General features: G+C 35.5%; 3 protein-coding genes across 13 annotated transcripts; all 3 read right to left on the bottom strand.

Moving 5' to 3' along the window:
• Nucleotides 1-227: 227 nt before the first annotated feature.
• LOC131005718 (uncharacterized) lies at nt 228-3,259 on the bottom strand. The gene is made up of 8 exons (XM_057932767.1): nt 2,908-3,259; nt 2,128-2,208; nt 1,653-1,741; nt 1,489-1,563; nt 1,277-1,371; nt 1,096-1,200; nt 932-1,012; nt 228-578 (listed from the first exon to the last, which is right to left on the bottom strand). Exons 1-8 carry the CDS (start codon nt 3,028-3,030, stop codon nt 382-384), a joined length of 846 nt encoding a protein of 281 aa, XP_057788750.1. The 5' UTR covers nt 3,031-3,259; the 3' UTR covers nt 228-381.
• A 1,402-nt stretch (nt 3,260-4,661) lies between these two features.
• Nucleotides 4,662-7,576, bottom strand: LOC131005717 (pentatricopeptide repeat-containing protein At1g62930, chloroplastic-like). 2 transcript variants are annotated; one of them, XM_057932766.1, is made up of 4 exons: nt 7,462-7,576; nt 7,294-7,362; nt 7,056-7,153; nt 4,662-6,739 (listed from the first exon to the last, which is right to left on the bottom strand). In XM_057932766.1, the coding sequence occupies exon 4, from the start codon at nt 6,635-6,637 to the stop codon at nt 4,967-4,969; it is 1,671 nt and encodes a 556-aa protein (XP_057788749.1). In that variant the 5' UTR covers nt 6,638-6,739; nt 7,056-7,153; nt 7,294-7,362; nt 7,462-7,576; the 3' UTR covers nt 4,662-4,966. The 2 variants fall into 2 exon arrangements, with proteins under 2 accessions (XP_057788749.1, XP_057788748.1); XM_057932765.1 differs by having other exon boundaries at nt 7,294-7,488.
• Nucleotides 7,577-10,946: 3,370 nt separating this feature from the next.
• LOC131005716 (pentatricopeptide repeat-containing protein At1g62930, chloroplastic-like) lies at nt 10,947-17,507 on the bottom strand. 10 transcript variants are annotated; one of them, XM_057932763.1, is made up of 9 exons: nt 14,588-14,729; nt 13,738-13,941; nt 12,958-13,038; nt 12,474-12,562; nt 12,310-12,384; nt 12,098-12,192; nt 11,875-11,979; nt 11,705-11,791; nt 10,947-11,319 (listed from the first exon to the last, which is right to left on the bottom strand). In XM_057932763.1, exons 2-9 carry the CDS (start codon nt 13,858-13,860, stop codon nt 11,114-11,116), a joined length of 861 nt encoding a protein of 286 aa, XP_057788746.1. In that variant the 5' UTR covers nt 13,861-13,941; nt 14,588-14,729; the 3' UTR covers nt 10,947-11,113. The 10 variants fall into 10 exon arrangements, 8 of the variants coding, with proteins under 8 accessions (XP_057788746.1, XP_057788745.1, XP_057788744.1 ...); XM_057932762.1 differs by having other exon boundaries at nt 13,738-13,922; nt 14,588-14,727; XM_057932761.1 differs by lacking the exon at nt 14,588-14,729 and adding an exon at nt 14,067-14,185 and having other exon boundaries at nt 13,738-13,922.
• Nucleotides 17,508-19,342: the final 1,835 nt, after the last annotated feature.

The following is a 19,342-nucleotide window of genomic DNA, read 5'->3' as shown; positions in this document are numbered from 1 at the left end:
GTGAAATTTAATACACATTTGTCTCTTTATTATTTTTAAATTATTATAAGTTATATTCCCAGACTTTTGACTCACATCTTAAAAGAAAAAAATGTCTACGATTCCAAAGATTATTAACTCGAATGAATGTCCTAAATGTAACAAATTGAATTTCCTGCTCCACCAGTCATTCCTTTCACCATTAAAATTTTGTTATAGCAGATAAATGAATTAGACAAAAATAAAAATTATACGAATCAAAGACAAGAAACATCAAAATGAACAAAAACTACAATGTTCACATGATAATATACAAGACAAAATTTGTTGCAGATAGTATCTCTTTATACTAAGCTATGTGTTACCATCCAAGTAAACTGCAGAGGCTAATCCTTGGTCTAACTATTCTTGATCACCTCTGCCCCTTCCTCCGTAGCCCCGGCCTCTTCCGCTGCTATAGCCGTAGCCGTAGCCACGGCCTCTTCCTCCACCGTAGCCGTACCCCCGGCCTCTTTCACTGCCATAGCCATACCCCCAGCCTCTTCCTCCATCATAGCTGTAACCTCGGCCTCTTCCTCTACCTCGTTCGTATCCAGCCCCTACCAGTAATCGAGTTGATTCATTCACAAGTAAATGATGATAAACATGAATAAGACCTTAACTGTTTTAACATAATGATATTTTGTGTTTCTGCATAATTGCACTGTGGCTAAATGCAATCAATGTTTTTTCTTTAAAGAAACTTGTCATTTTTGTGTTCCCTTAGATTAAATTTTGACAAATAAAATGCTAGCAAAATATCAGATTTAATGCAGTGAGTCAGTGACAAAAATCTGATGTTAATCCTAATTCTTCACCACTTTTTATATAGCCGGCACATGTTGGAAGTACATTAACAATAGAACTCCATTAATCTAGGCATAAAATAGGATACAAAATGATACGAACTTACCACGGTATCCCCAACTTCCGCCTCCGCCTCCGCCTCCACCTCGTTCCCCTCGAGCACCCCAATAATAATATCCGCTATTTTCTGCAAGTAGAATAAATTAGTAAAGAGAACTTTAAACCAACCAATTGCACCAAAATCAAGTGTACTACATTACTTCACAGCACCTTGATAATCACCATACCAACCCATCCCTCGACCACGGCCTCTCCCTCTGCCTCTACCTCTATTACGACCTCCACCTCTACCTTGCAAGCGGCCTCCAACATTATCTATGCATCATAAATTACAGTAAGAATTATTATTATTCACGCATGCTAAGAAGATCCCTTGTGGAAATAATTATACCTTCATCAATATCTGTAGATGAAATGATAGATTGTTTATTCTCCTGCTCTTGCTGTTTTTCACCTTCTTCCCGCATCACAGTTGGAGCTTGGTACCTATAAACATGGAATCCTATCATTTTCAGTTATGCAAACAAAGATTTTAACTAAAAACAAACAAAGAAAGAAAAGGTGTATCCTCCTCAATGATCAAAAGATACAGCTTCTGTTTACCCTGGAGAAGTCTTGTTCAGCTCAAGAGTTGATAAAGCAATACTAATCAAGGAGACCTGCCGCTTCATCTCCAACCTGCAAGATACGGGCATCAACAAAAACCCATACCGCCAATAAGGAAACACGCATTCTGCAATTTTGACAGACTGATTGCAAGAACTTACAGATTTAAGCCCTCTTCAATGGGCTCATAGGCATCAGTTATAGTTGTAGAGCTAGTTGATATATTTTGATGTAATCCAGGGATTCTCTTCTGCATTTATGCACAAATATAAATGTCAAATATGGATATGTGATGTTGTGATTCTCATATCATAATTCCTATTGAATATTAAGAGGGCGTTTACTTTGCATGATTGAGTATTCTTACCCTCAAGGGTAGGATTTCTCCAATCCCACCCTTTCAATGAGATATGAATCAAGCAAAACTAGTTTAAATAATCAAGGGTCTTGGGATATCCCAAAGCTTCAATCTATCCAAGTAAACAAGAGATTAACTTTATTATTTATATCTATCAAGGCTAATCCCCCAAAGTAAACGCCTTCTAATTGAAACTTTTACTAGTGAAAAGTATTTTATTAGTTTAAACCCAGCAGCCACTAGATTAGGTGGAAATCAAACATCTAAATTAAGAGGACCTTGATAATCTCTCCTACAGCCACAGCCTTACTAATAGCCTGCCCCATCGCCTTCAGCACAATCTCCTTCTCGTTCTTGTCCTGACCATAGAAGTAGGGATCGTAATCAGTCTCGATACGAATGCAATAAAATACAAGAAGATAAACGGTTTTGTAAATTCAGAACAACAAAAAGATCACGCTTTTGTCAACACTAAAACAAGAATCTGAAAAGCTAAAATCGGCATTGCATCTTGGAAGGGCAGAGCACAGGCACTTAAGCAGTCAAAGACATGTTCAAATTGATGAAGTTCTTAACTAGCAAATGAGTAAGCTGGTGAATTCAGCACTAGTAGTAACATTCACTTTACTAATCTTGTTACTCATCACCAAAGAGGCATTCTTCCTCCTAAAAACAGGCCAAATCTAGCAACTTTTCCTATTAAAAAATTCAACAAAACAGAAAGGAAAGGTTTAATAGCTAGAAATAGAACTTTTCCAGTTTCTACCAAAGCTCGAGTTCCTCAACCAAACATCATTGTCTTGAGCCAACATACACATTTCAAATACAAATCCAAATCTATTACTAATTCTGCACCGATAATATAAGTTTTTCCTTCAAAGTTTCATCTCTGACAGCTGATTTTTCCAACCAAACTAAGCAAATATCTTTGCCCCTATAATCAAGACTCGACCTTTACCTCATATATATCACTAGGAACACTTTAATTTGAGCAAGCTCACTTGATAAAGCTCACAGAGTGAGAGAAATGAAATAGAAATTGAAAAGAAAAGAAAAACCTGGAACAAGGAAGTAGCGTAAGTGACGTAATTGCGAATGAGACCCTGAGCTGTGACTCGGATTTCATTTTCGTTAACGGGTTGCTCCGGTTTGGGCTTCACCACCCTCTGGTATCTCTCCATCCCGTTTCACTCTCACTGCGTGCTTTTCTGCGTGTTTCTGGAGGCTTCTTTAGGTTCTTACCCTGAATCGTTAAGCGGCAACTGAAATACGTTAAGGCCACGCTGCTTTAAGGGGTTGTACTCTAACGTTCAAATGCTTTCGAGGTGTTGAAAACTTGAAATAGTTTTCATACTTTTGTTTTTTGAATTTTTTTTTTCTTCTTCTTTTAAATACAAAAATTAGTTCTTTTTTTCGAAAAAACAAAAATTAGTTCTTCAATTGAGGTTGTTGATTTTTTTTCGCTTTCCTCAAAATTGGCGTGTGGTTGAGAATTTAGGAGTGAATCTTTAGTTTAAAGTTTCCTTCTCAAGCTGTTTTATGAAAAAGTTATTGAGTAATTGTGCTAAGACTAACTTTTGAGGAAATTTATATACTATATTAAAAAGGGAGTTTTCCATTTGAAATTAATTTTAAAATTGAGTGGCAATTTTGTAGTTATAATAAAATTGAAGGTTTATAGTTAAATTATATATTTTTATTTTTATTTTTATTTTCTTTAACTTCTTATTTGTTGTTACATTTCTTTCCAAATTGTGAAATTCGATTAATTATAAAATATTTAACATGCATATCATATTAAAGCTCTTATAAATTTCTCTCTCCTCTCTATCTTTTTGAATAAATATATTTTTAATTCTTTTATATTACTCCCTCCGTCCCACGAAGCGTGACCCATTTTCCTTTTTGGGTTGTCCCACGAAGCTTGATCTGTTTCTAAAAATAGCAAAAATTTTACCCTTTATTCACTTTTTCACTTTTTCACCTACCACACTTAACACACAAAATATCAATTTCTTAATTCCCGTGCCGAAAAGAAATGGGTCACGCTTTATGGGACGGAGGGAGTAGTATTTTATTTTTAATTTTTAACTTATTTTTTTTATTTTTGTTATTCATAATATCAAATTTTATAATTGTGAATTCTTTTTTATTTTTTCAATATTCAATTCAAATATATTTAATTAAAATTATTTTTTATTATATTTATAAGTATAACAATTGAATTAGTATTAATTTTGTGTAAATAGAAAAATTAAAAATATTTTCCTGTGCATTGCACGAGATGCAAATGCTAGTTATAGTATTCATCAGTGTCCCCCAATTTGTTACAGCTTAAAATAAAGTAGAAAAGAAAATCTATTATTAATGATTCATTTTCGTTATTAAATCAAATACTAAATAAAAGTAATATTCCATTTCCTCCCTTTTAAGCATAAGTTTCTTTTTTTTTCCCTTAAATCATACAAGTAAATAAAGAAAATTAAAAAATCGTACCATGATGGACTTTAAGCATGAGTTATTTTATATTTTAATTTATAAATTACATAAGTAAATAAAGAAAATTTAAAAACCATACCTTTAAATATAAGTTTTTTTTTTTTAATAAATTACATAAGTAAATAATGAAAATTTAAAAACTATGTCATGATGGACTCGAACCCACGACCAGTCGACCACAGGCCTTGGCCAACACACGCACAAAAAAAAAAAAAAAAAAACACTTAAAATAAAGACAAGCATTCGTCGCATGATTTCATCACTTCTGCAAATTCTACAAAAGAAAAATGATCAAATTCGATAAGAGTCTCTGTTAAGCATAAGTTTCTGACCTTCTTTGGAGATTTCATTTATAAACTCCATCATAAATTACACGCCAAGATGTAATTTACATGGAGATGTAAATTACAAATGCTAACTTTACACCTCTTAGTTTCATGAGAATCACATGAAACTCTACTCCAATAACTAATTCTAACAAACAAACAATTACCAACCTAAGCAAAAACAGAGGAGTCATACATTTGTCAATTGTGGCATAACTTTCTTAATCGTTTCTAAGAGACTATCATCAACATCTTCTCCTTGCAGTTTATCCAATAGGATGGATAAAGTACCTCAGGAGGCCGAGAATCCTCTCTTGCACATTTCCTCGAAGAATGGCATTGCCTTGCGAAGCTCGTTTCTCTTCATTAAACTCGAGGTGATACTGTTGTAGGTCACATAATTAGGCGGGATACCCTTCTTCTCCATTTCGAGAAGCAGAGACTTTCCCTCCTCATCACGCCCTTCTTGGTAAAAAGAGCCAATAATAGTGGTATATATTGGAACATTGAGTTGCAAGCCCTCAGATGGGATTAGGTCTAGAAGATTCCGCGCAGCATCAAATTCTCCAGCCTTGCACAGACCATTCATGAGGATATTATAAGTCACTATATCACAACCAACTCCTTTCTCCTTCATCACTCTCAGAATTTGGATTGCATCAGTAACTTGCAGATTTCGACATAAACCTTCCATCAAGATGTTATAAGTATGCAAATCAGGACGTACTTGTGAAGCTTCCATCTCGTTGAAAAGCCTCCACCCATCATCAAATCTATCTGCACCGAAATACCCATGTATCATGATGTTATAAGAAACGGATTTATGCTTCAACCCAATCTTCGGAATCTCATCAAAGAGAAGCCGGGCTTCATCCACATCCCTGATCTTGCAATATCCATTTATCATATTGGTATAACTCATGATGTTATGCCTAAAACCCTTCTTAGCTATGGAGTCGAATGCTTCTTTCGCCTTTTCCACTCTCCCCCTCGAGCAATATCCACATATCAGAGAAGTGTATGTGAATATATCAGGACCAACATATATTCTTACCATAAGTTGCAAAATATCCTCAGCCTCATCCAACTTCCCCTTCTTGCACAACACATCGACCAATGTATTAAAAGTGATCAAAGGCACTTTACGATCTACCATTTCAACTAATAACAAGTATTTCACCTCATCCCATCTACCTAAGTTGCACAAGCCCTTAATAATCGAGTTATACGTGATAATGTTGGGCGAAACGCCCTTTTTAATCATTTCAGAAACAAGCAACATAGCATCATCAACGTTTGAATTCTTGCACAAACCATCAACCACGGCACTATAAGCTTTGACATTAGGCTTAAGGCTAGTTTTCTCCATTACCTGAAGAAGATCACGGGCAGTTCGACTTTGCCCGTTCTTGCACAGCCCGTTCATCACGGTTAGAATCATAACATCGTTGGGATTGCACAGTTTAAAAGCCAGAATCTTTCTGAACAACGCTTCTGCCTCACCAATCTTGCCAACTAAAACCAGCCCTTTCAAAAGAGTGCTGAAGATCGTGAGATTCGGTGCGCAACCGAGCTTGAACAAGCTGCCCAAAATCGCAAACCCTAAGTCTACGCGATGTAGAACGCAGCAGCAATTGATTGCGATACCCATCGAGCACAAATTTAATTGGGAGCCCCATCGGCGCATTTTGTCGAACATGTAGAAGGCAACTCGGTATTCCCCCAATTTGACCGTAATACTCAACAGCTTGTTGTATGCAGGGATGGAAGGCTGCGGCGACAATGCAATCATTTCGCGAAACAAACGAACGGCATCATCTGCGCAGCGTATGCAGCTGAAATCAATCGTGGGTGTGCGTGTAAATTGCATCTTTTCCCCATCGAGATCACGGGACGCTGTGGATTTAGCCGCAAATCCTCTATGAAGCCGTTGGATTGATGAATCAAGGATCTTTCGCATCATATCTTTCTTCTATTCACGGATTACAACATATTTCTAGATTCAATAAGCTGTGCCGCATACCTTGTTGAATTAGAAATATGTACGATATAAGTTCTGTTGCGTCTGCAGTTGAAGGAGTAGCGAAGTTTTTAGTTCAGTAGTAAAATAGAAATTCTCTCAAAAAAAAAAAGAAATTCTCTTAAAAAACTGCCCTAATTCATTACAAAAGCATCACTAGATCGAATTCAAGTCAAACACCCACAGAAGGAACAGATCATTAGCATAAACAAAAACCACAATAATCGGCAGCAGAAAGCTCAAGACAAAATTTTCCAAGTCAAGAAACAATTAAGGATATCCAAATTGAATATTGATCTTCATCAACTCAAGCGACAAGATTGATCTTTGAAGGGAGGGGAGAGGAACAAATGAATAAAACCTTGGAGACGATGTCCTCACTGAGAGCAAGATGGGTCCCACAGTACTTGCAACTGTAGATCTTCCCTTCAAGACTCACCACAAACACCCTCCCCATTTCTCAATAGAACAAAGAAAAAAGCAATTCAGAAAAAGGGTTTCCGAGAAATTGATCGAGAAACACGCGGAATCCAATTCATATGTTGAAAGATAAGAAATTGATAAAAGGGTCATAGACTATTAAGTATAAAGCAGCTTACCTCAAGATTCAATAAAAGTCAGCAGAGAATGTGGGCTAGGAGAAAAGAATGGAATCTGTAATGTGTTATCTGAAATTGAAGACGATTAGAGTAGAACACTCATCGAAATACTGTGGCAACACCTAAATTAATGAATGAATGTGAATATGCGGCCTCATTCATACATACCCCATCAAAATTGCCCGCATTTTTCTCAAAGTGGGCCTCCACTCTTGCATGTATGTAATCGCCGCTCACACTTTTACCAATGACTATAATTTTACTTTCTCCTCTACTTATCGCCATTTAATTTGCCCAAATTTTATGATTCATTAAAATTAAATTGAGGTTTATTATAAAAGAAAAAGAAAAAGAAAAAATGTCAACCCTTGAAAGCACAAGAACGCAGACTAAGGGCACAAGTCTCCGAAGGAGATGGGAAAACTAAGAAGACAAAAACAACTCAAAATTGAAATTCAGGATAATCATCCATTTCATCCGACCAGCATACTGGGACTATTATTCATTGCCTGCATACTGGGACTATTGGAAAGGTCAACCACAAAATCCCTCGGCTTGTAACCCATTTCTTTTGCATTCCTGAGGCGACTTTTAAGGCAACCTTCCGGAACTGCATGCACAGGCTCATTTACCTTTCCTGAGCCCTTTGGACGCCCACGTCCACGCTTCTGCTCCGTGAGCAACTGCATCCCCTGAGAAACCTGCTCCTCTAACCTATTTATACGGTTAGCCATATGGCCCATATCCTTCAAATTTTATGATTCATAAAACATAATAATATAGTGGGAAAATATCTATTTCAATATTTTAATGATTTTGTTCCATTCTAATCGTACCTTCACGACTTATATTAACATTATCTCAATTTTTCAATGCAAGTCCATAATGTGATAATTAGGGATGTAAATCCAGCCAGCTCACTCGATTTCGAGCCAACTCATTTGATTTCGGGTTATTTTTTATTCAGGTTAGTCGGTTCTTTTATTTTTCGGAATAAAATTTTTTGATCCTAACCCTAATCCACTCGGTTTCGGGCCCGTAAGTTTATGATTTTTTATATGTTTATTTATTTTTATAGATAAATATTCTTGTAATAAAAATATGTCGTATTTTTAAAATCAAGACATTTCGCTTTGTTTTAGATACAAAAATTAGTGTTATTTTAACGTAAATTTACATAATACTTCTTTCGTCCTACAAGGGGATGCATCATTTTTTGTGACACGAGTTTTAATAAAATGTTATATGAGTGTATTGGGAGTTGAAAAAGTGTTTAACTTTATTATAAAATAAGAGTAAAAAATAAGGAGTTAGTGATAGGGTAGTGTCCAAAAATGATAAATGCACACTCTTATGGGATGTCCCAAAATAGAAATAAGGGCACACTCTTATGAGACAGATGGAGTATCTAATTTTAACTTCGTTTCCGATAAAAATTGTAATCTCTCCGTCTCACAAAAATATGACATTTGAAAGTGGCACGAGTTTTAAGAAATGTTAGATAAAAGTGTATTGTGAGTGAAAATGGGTATCATTTTATGAAAAGTAGAGATGAAAAATAAATGGATTGTGGTGGGGTAGTGTTTAAAAATAGAAATTTCATGTTTTTATGAGACACCCCAAAATGACAAAATGTTTATGTTTTTGTGGAACGGATGGAGTATATAAATTTAACATAAATGACTATCTTTATTTAACTTTTATATTATAAATGTTTGTTATTACCATTGGAAACAAATCAAAACATATTCTACAAACATCAAAATATTATCATCGAATTAAAAAGTAAAATATCAAAATTTAAAAATCAATTATTAAAAAAGTGTTCGGTTAATCGGGCTAATCCACTCGAATTTCGGGCCAATCCTATCAGGCTTGGGCTATTTTTGATTCGGGTCATTCGAACTAAAAATTTTAAGTCATAACCCTCATTTTTTATCGATCTATTCGGATCGATCCGTCGATTTCGGACTTTTTACGATAACTTTTGAATCTCAATAATAATTGAAAGCTTTGAAAGCATATAATTTGGGCTATCTGAATATTTCCATTTTATCATCTGACGATGAAGTAATTGAGACGGAAAGTTCGACGAACAAAATTGAAGACATTGGGTAGAGCCCATACATTAATATAGAGAGACTAAAATAAAAATAATTCCTAAAATATAAAATAGATCATCAACATTTACGGTTGATTACGATGTAATTTTCTCTCGACGGGATGAAATATTTTCTGGGGTAACTTATTTTCACTCATTTTTTCTTCAATGTTGAATATTATTATTATAGAGTAGGAGTGTGGAAATATTTTTCAATATTTTCTCATCTTTTCATCTCTAATGAACATATAATAAAAAAAATTCTCATATTTTCTTATTAACTATTTTCCAATGAAAATTTTACAATCAAAGTAAACGCACCCTTATAAATTTCGTAACTCATTCTAAAGATGGTATGAACTTTGGAAGAGGAGTAATTTTTTCGGATGGCAACAATTTGTGTTGGATTTGTTGATCTCAAAATCTAATGAGGTGGTTTTAGGTACAATCGGGTTGACTCGCACCCAAACCTTGATCCGCATCATGATCCAAACCCACATTCTGACCCAAATCGTGTAAATGATATTATTCGATTATACAAATGACACGGCCTGTAATTGACATTATTTTGTTATAATGATTAATATTATATTTAAATTATATTACTCCAATATATATTGCTATATACATAAAAGTTCCAAAAACACCTTCTAGACTTATAAAATACTTTGAAAGAAAAATTATCTAGATATTTGGTGAATTTTTTTAACTATATAATAATGTTTATTAGATAAAAATGTGATGTCAAGGTATTGGTCATTGATTTTATATGTCTCCAACTATAAAATGAATTTTTCTCCATTTTGATGCTATTATATTGTTCACAACTATTTTATACTACAATATAAATAACTATATTTTCAATCATCGTGCATTGCACGCGAATGGAGTAGTCAAATAAAAATGATCAAATGATATTTCAACGATTGTGAGAATGAATATTATCAACATAAAAAATGAAATTACAATCATAAATTTGAACATTAGTAGATACGATCACATTGTCTAATTTATGATCAAAACGATCATTTTTTCAATAATAAAATTGATTTTTTAGAATAATTATTCCATAAAAATTCTAAAAAATCAACTCCACACTCGTATTAGCTCCACAAAATTAATGGTATATAAAATATATTGTCACATAAATAGTATTCAAAGAAATTAATAGTATAGAAAGTATTTCATCACAGAAGTAGTATTCAATAATACCAAAAATATTTCGTCACAGAAGTAGTATTTCAATAATACAAAATTAAGTGTTTGATATAGATTGTAAAAGAAGATCTTACTTAAAACAATTCTAATTTTACATTGAATTCGAAAAAATTCTCAAAAAAGTAAAAATTTAATACACATTTGTCTCTTTATTATTTTAAAATTATTACTATAAGTTATATTTACAGAATTTTGACTCACATCTTAAAGGAAAAAATCTCAACAATCCAAAGATTATTAACTCGAATGAATGTCCTAAACGTAACAAATTGAATTTCCTGCTCCACCCGTCATTCCTTTCACCGTTAAAATTTTGTTATAGCAGATAAATGAATTAGACAAAAATAAAAATTATACCAATCAAAGATAACAAACATCAAAATGAACAAAAACTACAATGTTCTCATGATAATATACAAGACAAAATTTGTTGCAGATAGTATCTCTTTATACTAAGCTATGTGTTACCATCCAAGTAAACTGCAGAGGCCAATCCATGGTCTAACTATTCTTGATCACCTCTGCCCCTTCCTCCGTAGCCCCGGCCTCTTCCACTGCTATAGCCGTAGACGTAGCCATGGCCTCTTCCTCCACCGTAGCCGTAGCCATACCCCGGCCTCTTTCACTGCCGTACCCATACCCCCAGCCTCTTCCTCCATCATAGTTGTAACCTCGGCCTCTTCCTCCACCTTGTTCGTATCCAGCCCCTACCAGTAATCGAGTCGATTCATTCACAAGTAAATGATGATAAACATGAATAAGACCTTATCTGTTTTAACATAATGATATTTTGTGTTTCTGCATAATTGCACTGTGGCTAAATGCAATCAATGTTTTTTCTTTAAAGAAGAAACTTGTCATTTTTGTGTTCCCTTAGATTAAATTTTGACAAATAAAATGCTAGCAAAATATCAGATTTAATGCAGTGACAAAAATCTGATGTTAATCCTAATTCTTCACCACTTTATATATAACATCATAATTCTTCACCACTTTATATAGCCGGCACGTGACTTCTTTTTTGGAAGTACATTAACAATAGAACTCCAATAATCTAGGCATAAAATAGGATACCAGATGATACGAACTTACCACGGTATCCCCAACTTCCGCCTCCGCCTCCGCCTCCGCCTCCACCTCGTTCCCCTCGAGCACCCCAATAATAATATCCGCTATTTTCTGCAAGTAGAATAAATTAGTAAGGAGAACTTTAAACCAACCAATTGCACCAAAATCAAGTGTACTACATTACTACACAGCACCTTGATAATCACCATACCAACCCCTCCCTCGACCATGGCCTCTCTCTCTGCCTCTACCTCTATTACGACCTCCACCTCTACCTTGCAAGCGGCCTCCAACATTATCTATGCATCATAAATTACAGTAAGAATTATTATTATTATTATTATTATTATTATTATTATTATTATTATTATTATTATTCACGCATGCTAAGAAGATCCCTTGTGGAAATAATTATACCTTCATCAATATCTGTAGATGAAATGATAGATTGTTTATTCTCCTGCTCTTGCTGTTTTTCACCTTCTTCCCGCATCACAGTTGGAGCTTGGTACCTATAAACATGGAATCCTATCATTTTCAGTTATGCAAACAAAGATTTTAACTAAAAACAAACAAAGAAAGAAAAGGTGTATCCTCCTCAATGCTCAAAAGATACAGCTTCTGTTTACCCTGGAGAAGTCTTGTTCAGCTCAAGAGTTGATAAAGCAATACTAATCAAGGAGACCTGCCGCTTCATCTCCAACCTGCAAGATACAGGCATCAACAAAAACCCATGCCGCCAATAAGGAAACACGCATTCTGCAATTTTGACAGACTGATTGCAAGAACTTACAGATTTAAGCCCTCTTCAATGGGCTCATAGGCATCAGTTATAGTTGTAGAGCTAGTTGATATATTTTGATGTAATCCAGGGATTCTCTTCTGCATTTATGCACACATATAAATGTCAAATATGGATATGTGATGTCGTGATTCTCATATCATAATTCCTATTGAATATTAAGAGGGCGTTTACTTTGCATGATTGAGTATTCTTACCCTCAAGGGTAGGATTTCTCCAATCCCACCCTTTCAATGAGATATGAATCAAGCAAAACTAGTTTAAATGATAGAAATAATCAAGGGTCTTGGGATATCCCAAAGCTTCAATCTATCCAAGGAAACAAGGGATTAACTTTATTATTTTTATCTATAAAGGCTAATCCCCCAAAGTAAACGCCTTCTAATTGAAACTTTTACTAGTGAAAAGTATTTTATTAGTTTAAACCCAACAGCCACTAGATTAGGTGGAAATCAAACATCTAAATTAAGAGGACCTTGATAATCTCTCCTACAGCCACAGCCTTACTAATAGCCTGCCCCATCGCCTTCAGCACAATCTCCTTCTCGTTCTTGTCCTGACCATAGAAGTAGGGATCGTAATCAGTCTCGATACGAATGCAATAAAATACAAGAAGATAAACGGTTTTGTAAATTCAGAACAACAAAAAGATCACGCTTTTGTCAACACTAAAACAAGAATCTGAAAAGCTAAAATCGGCATTGCATCTTGGAAGGGCAGAGCACAGGCACTTAAGCAGTCAAAGACATGTTCAAATTGATGAAGTTCTTAACTAGCAAATGAGTAAGCTGGTGAATTCAGCACTAGTAGTAACATTCACTTTACTAATCTTGTTACTCATCACCAAAGAGGCATTCTTCCTCCTAAAAACAGGCCAAATCTAGCAACTTTTCCTATTAAAAAATTCAACAAAACAGAAAGGAAAGGTTTAATAGCTAGAAATAGAACTTTTCCAGTTTCTACCAAAGCTCGAGTTCCTCAACCAAACATCATTGTCTTGAGCCAACATACACATTTCAAATACAAATCCAAATCTATTACTAATTCTGCACCGATAATATAAGTTTTTCCTTCAAAGTTTCATCTCTGACAGCTGATTTTTCCAACCAAACTAAGCAAATATCTTTGCCCCTATAATCAAGACTCGACCTTTACCTCATATATATCACTAGGAACACTTTAATTTGAGCAAGCTCACTTGATAAAGCTCACAGAGTGAGAGAAATGAAATAGAAATTGAAAAGAAAAGAAAAACCTGGAACAAGGAAGTAGCGTAAGTGACGTAATTGCGAATGAGACCCTGAGCTGTGACTCGGATTTCATTTTCGTTAACGGGTTGCTCCGGTTTGGGCTTCACCACCCTCTGGTATCTCTCCATCCCGTTTCACTCTCACTGCGTGCTTTTCTGCGTGTTTCTGGAGGCTTCTTTAGGTTCTTACCCTGAATCGTTAAGCGGCAACTGAAATACGTTAAGGCCACGCTGCTTTAAGGGGTTGTACTCTAACGTTCAAATGCTTTCGAGGTGTTGATAAACGGTTTTTTAATAAATTACATAAGTAAATAATGAAAATTTAAAAACTATACCATGATGGACTCGAACCCACGACCAGTCGACCACTTGCCTTGGCCAACACACGCACAAAAAAAAAACACTTAAAATAAAGACAAGCATTCGTCGCATGATTTCATCACTTCTGCAAATTCTACAAAAGAAAAATGATCAAATTCGATCAGAGTCTCCGTTAAGCATAAGTTTGTGACCTTCTTTGGAGATTTCATTTATAAACTCCATCATAAATTACACGCCAAGATGTAATTTACATGGAGATATAACCCTTGGCATAATCACTAATAGCAGATGAAGAAAAAAGAACTCCTCATTTGTATGCAAAATTGCAAATGCTAACTTTACACCTCTTAGTTTCATGAGAATCACATGAAACTCTACTCCAATAACTAATTCTAACAAACAAACAATTACCGACCTAAGCAAAAACAGAGAAGTCATTCATTTGTCAATTGTGGCATAACTTTCTTAATCGTTTCTAAGAGACTATCATCAACATCTTCTCCTTGCAGTTTATCCAATAGGATGGATAAAGTACCTCGGGAGGCCGAGAATCCTCTCTTGCACATTTCCTCGAAGAATGGCATTGCCTTGCGAAGCTCGTTTCTCTTCATTAAACTCGAGGTGATACTGTTGTAGGTCACATAATTAGGCGGGATACCCTTCTTCTCCATTTCGAGAAGCAGAGACTTTCCCTCCTCATCACGCCCTTCTTGGTAAAAAGAGCCAATAATAGTGGTATATATTGGAACATTGAGTTGCAAGCCCTCAGATGGGATTAGGTCTAGAAGATTCCGCGCAGCATCAAATTCTCCAGCCTTGCACAGACCATTCATGAGGATATTATAAGTCACCATATCACAACCAACACCTTTCTCCTTCATCACTCTCAGAATTTGGATTGCATCAGTAACTTGCAGATTCCGACATAAACCTTCCATCAAGATGTTATAAGTATGCAAATCAGGACGTACTTGTGAAGCTTCCATCTCGTTGAAAAGCCTCCACCCATCATCAAATCTATCTGCACCGAAATACCCATGTATCATGATGTTATAAGAAACGGATTTATGCTTCAACCCAATCTTCGGAATCTCATCAAAGAGAAGCCGGGCTTCATCCACATCCCTGATCTTGCAATATCCATTTATCATATTGGTATAACTCATGATGTTATGCCTAAAACCCTTCTTAGCTATGGAGTTGAATGCTTCTTTCGCCTTTTCCACTCTCCCCCGCGAGCAATATCCACATATCAGAGAAGTGTATGTGAATATATCAGGACCAACATTTATTCTTACCATAAGTTGCAAAATATCCTCAGCCTCATCCAACTTCCCCTTCTTGCACAACACATCGACCAATGTATTAAAAGTGATCAAATCTAAAGGCACTTTACGATCTACCATTTCAACTGATAACAAGTATTTCACCTCATCCCATCTACCTAAGTTGCACAAGCCCTGAATAATCGAGTTATACGTAATAATGTTGGGCGAAACGCCCTTTTTAATCATTTCAGAAACAAGCAACATAGCATCATCAACGTTTGAATTCTTGCACAAACCATCAACCACGGCACTATAAGCTTTGACATTAGGCTTAAGGCTAGTTTTCTCCATTACCTGAAGAAGATCACGGGCAGTTCGACTTTGCCCGTTCTTGCACAGACCGTTCATCACGGTTAGAATCATAACATCGTTGGGATTGCACAGTTTAAAAGCCATAATCTTTCTGAACAACGCTTCTGCCTCACCAATCTTGCCAACTAAAACCAGCCCTTTCAAAAGAGTGCTGAAGATCGTGAGATTCGGTGCGCAACCGAGCTTGAACAAGCTGCCCAAAATCGCAAACCCTAAGTCTACGCGATGTAGAACGCAGCAGCAATTGATTGCGATACCCATCGAGCACAAATTTAATTGGGAGCCCCATTGGCGCATTTTGTCGAACATGTAGAAGGCAACTCGGTATTCCCCCAATTTGACCGTAATACTCAACAGCTTGTTGTATGCAGGGATGGAAGGCTGCGGCGACAATGCAATCATTTCGCGAAACAAACGAACGGCATCATCTGCGCAGCGTATGCAGCTGAAATCAATCGTGGGCGTGCGTGTAAATTGCATCTTTTCCCCATCGAGATCACGGGACGCTGTGGATTTAGCCGCAAATCCTCTATGAAGCCGCTGGATTGATGAATCAAGGATCTTTCGCATCATATCTTTCTTCTGTTGCGTCTGCAGTTGAAGGAGTAGCGAAGTTTTTAGTTCAGTAGTAAAATAGAAATCTCAAATGAAGTATAAGTGCCATCTCAAATTATGAAAGAGTGAAAGATCACAAATAGAGATATAAAGCACCTCCAGTAATTAATTTTATAAATTCGATGGGGGAATCACCTCCATCTAGACTATTAAAAGTTGTTGTGAACATCTGTTCATGACCATCTGAAGTTGTTGTAGTACTCGGTTTGGATTTTGAGAAACTATTTCAGAATGCATAATTCATTTCAGAATAACATTATTATTACCTATTTTAGCGTGCCGATATTAAAAGTGGACTGCATCTGAAAAGGTATTCTTACAGCCTATAGTAGTTTATCTTGGGGATTACACTAATGAGTACGTATTAAAACATGTAAATGCAACTGTGTCTTGGGCATCTAAACAGGCATTAAAAAACACATCAAATATATTTAAAAGCATCAATTCATCAATTCATAACTCAGAGTATTCACCCAGTTTCAGTCAAGTAAAGATGAGGAAGATAACCAAGTCTACTATAATTGGGAAGCAACGCAGAAAGTTTCATACAATTGAAGGTAAGCACCCCATCCTTACTGCCCTCTCTTTTTCACTTAGTTGTTCTAACTTCTTCTTATATGAAGTTCGGATGGCAATACACAATATTTTTTTTCATTTTGATATTTATTAATATAATAGGTAAATAATTTCCGGTGAATCGTATTGTCTTGGCTTAAGTTTTCATATTGCAATTAGAAGAACGAATTAGAGTCGAAAACATACTCAACACAAACATTATTACCACGAATCCACGAAAATGGAAAATTTGAATTCAAACCTAGGTAGCCGAAGGAGCTGTGCGTCTGAGGCTATAAGACGGCACAATAGTTGAGATTCAGAGTAATGGAGATGGGGGCCGGTGCTATCACGGGCTTGGCGGCGCAAATGCGATGTTGGTTTACTGCTGCCTGCTGTGAGTTCTGGCGCCGCCGGGTGCTGCGTGCTGGACTAGCGGCGAGGTGGAGACCAGAGAGAGGAGGAGGCGAGACCGACGCACGAGTGAGAAAGGAGGCGGCGTGCGAGGGGCGCCGACATGAAGCGAACGACGGCTCAAGAGAGAAGAGACCGACGCACGAGTTAGAGAGAAGTGGGAGCAACAGCTCAAGAGAGAAGAGAGCTCCCAATTTTTGCAAAATAAAAGTGAATTAGGGCATACCTACCGCATTAAAATATTATTCCTATACTTATTTTTTAGATATAATAGGTAAAATTAAATAGTGCGAATAAATAGTGTAGAACCAATTTAGAACTGGAGAACCTATAGCGCGAATAATAGGAAAAATTAGATAATAGGTAAAATTAAATAAATAAAAATTAATAGACATTATAGATAAATAGTTTGGGACTTTTTTTTTACTATACCTCCAATCTAATACTAATATCCATTTAAATATAGTTGTATATGTATTTCTTGAAATTGAGGTGGACCTTTATTTGAATTGTGATGTATAGATATAGATTTTATTTATTATTAGTTAACAAAAAATCATTTTGTATATATTATATATAATCAGAATATATAAATACATTATGTGAATTGATGTTGAATTGATGTCACATGTTTCATAATTATATTACATATTTATATATATTGTTTTTTTATATAGATGATTTGAGTCATCAGCCATTTAAATTGCCGCGTATTAGCGTGTCTACATGTCAACGTGGAGCACCTTTCAGAGATATAACTAATGGTAATTTCTGTTTATACTATATATATATATATATATATATATATATATATATATAGGAAGAGGTTCTAATAAAAACCTCTTTTAACATGAGAACTAGGAACCACATCTTAGCCTTTAAAATTGAAGATCTAATGGTTATGATTGATTTGATTATTAATGTGCCTAAAATGGTGGAATTGGTTTATTTTGGCCGTTTTTTTTGGTTTTAAATTAGGAGAGGGTTAACTTTGTCTTTTAAGATTTTCTTAATTAATGATAGATGTTTTGTTTTAATTGCGTTTTTTATACATTTCGTTTTTATTCCAATTAATTTTTAATAAAAGAGTTTTAGTTGATAAAGAATTCTATTTTTTAATGATAGATGATTATTTTTTTTTGTTGCACGTTCCGTCTAGATTTTTTGTGTTCTGTATTTTTTGTTCTTTATGCATCTATGCAACTCGAATTATTTACATGTAAAAATTAAAAATAATTTAAATCTATTTTATATAACCTATTTAAACAAATATTATTAAATTGCATCTATGCATATATGAAACCACATGAAATAATTATTTTTAAGACTATAGCAATTTCGAACAAATATCTTTATTAAACAGCTATGCAATCTTAAAAAATTAGATAGCTATGCAAAATCTTTATTAAACAACTATTCAAAAAATTATCATTATCCATGCAGTCTTAGAAAATTAACAGTTAAAAAAAATAAAGGAAATTTGAGAACTATGCATCAACATCCAAAATCTATGCACTAACAAACTCTATGTAACCTAATATTTCATCTATGCCATTTATGCATCAATATACAACTTCTATGCATCTCAATCTTTCATCTACGCCATTTATGCATCAATATACACCATCTATGCATTTTAAAAATCGGATAGTCTCCGCAGCCGCCGAACGCCGCCTCCTTTTAAAAATCGAAAAGTTCCTCACGCTGCACAGATCGTCGATGCCGTTGCCGCCTCCTTGTAAAAATTGCCGATGCTGCTGCACAGATCGCCGATTGTTAATGGTTAAAAATCAGAAAGTTCCTCACGCTGCATAGATCGTCGATGCCGCTGGCGCCTCCTTGTTCAAATCGGACAGTCTCCGCCGCCGCCTCCTGTTACAGATCGCCGCAGCCGCCAAAGCCGCCGGGAACGACGAAGGCCCAGATCGCCGAAGCCGCCGAACGCCGCCTCCTTGTAAAGTTCGGACACTTCCTCACGCTGCACAGATCGCCAATGCCGCTGGGAACGCCGAAGACCCAAAACGATAACTATGCAACCCAATCCAACATCTATGCACTAACAACTT

The sequence above is a fragment of the Salvia miltiorrhiza genome, chromosome 1 (assembly GCF_028751815.1).
Source record: "Salvia miltiorrhiza cultivar Shanhuang (shh) chromosome 1, IMPLAD_Smil_shh, whole genome shotgun sequence".
Lineage (NCBI taxonomy): Eukaryota > Viridiplantae > Streptophyta > Magnoliopsida > Lamiales > Lamiaceae > Salvia > Salvia miltiorrhiza.
This window is presented reverse-complemented; position numbering and strand designations above follow the sequence as displayed.

Bases quoted from the DNA above. Each gene is read 5' to 3' on its own strand.
- LOC131005716 (XM_057932758.1), bottom strand. From the start codon at position 16,265: ATGATGCGAAAGATCCTTGATTCATCAATCCAGCGGCTTCATAGAGGA.
- LOC131005718 (XM_057932767.1), bottom strand. From the start codon at position 3,030: ATGGAGAGATACCAGAGGGTGGTGAAGCCCAAACCGGAGCAACCCGTT. The intron at 1,564-1,652 runs GTAAGTTCTTGC...CGTATCTTGCAG, and splicing joins ATTGAAGAGGGCTTAAATCT to GTTGGAGATGAAGCGGCAGG. The intron at 1,201-1,276 runs GTATAATTATTT...TATGATGCATAG, and splicing joins ATCTACAGATATTGATGAAG to ATAATGTTGGAGGCCGCTTG.
- LOC131005717 (XM_057932766.1), bottom strand. From the start codon at position 6,637: ATGATGCGAAAGATCCTTGATTCATCAATCCAACGGCTTCATAGAGGA.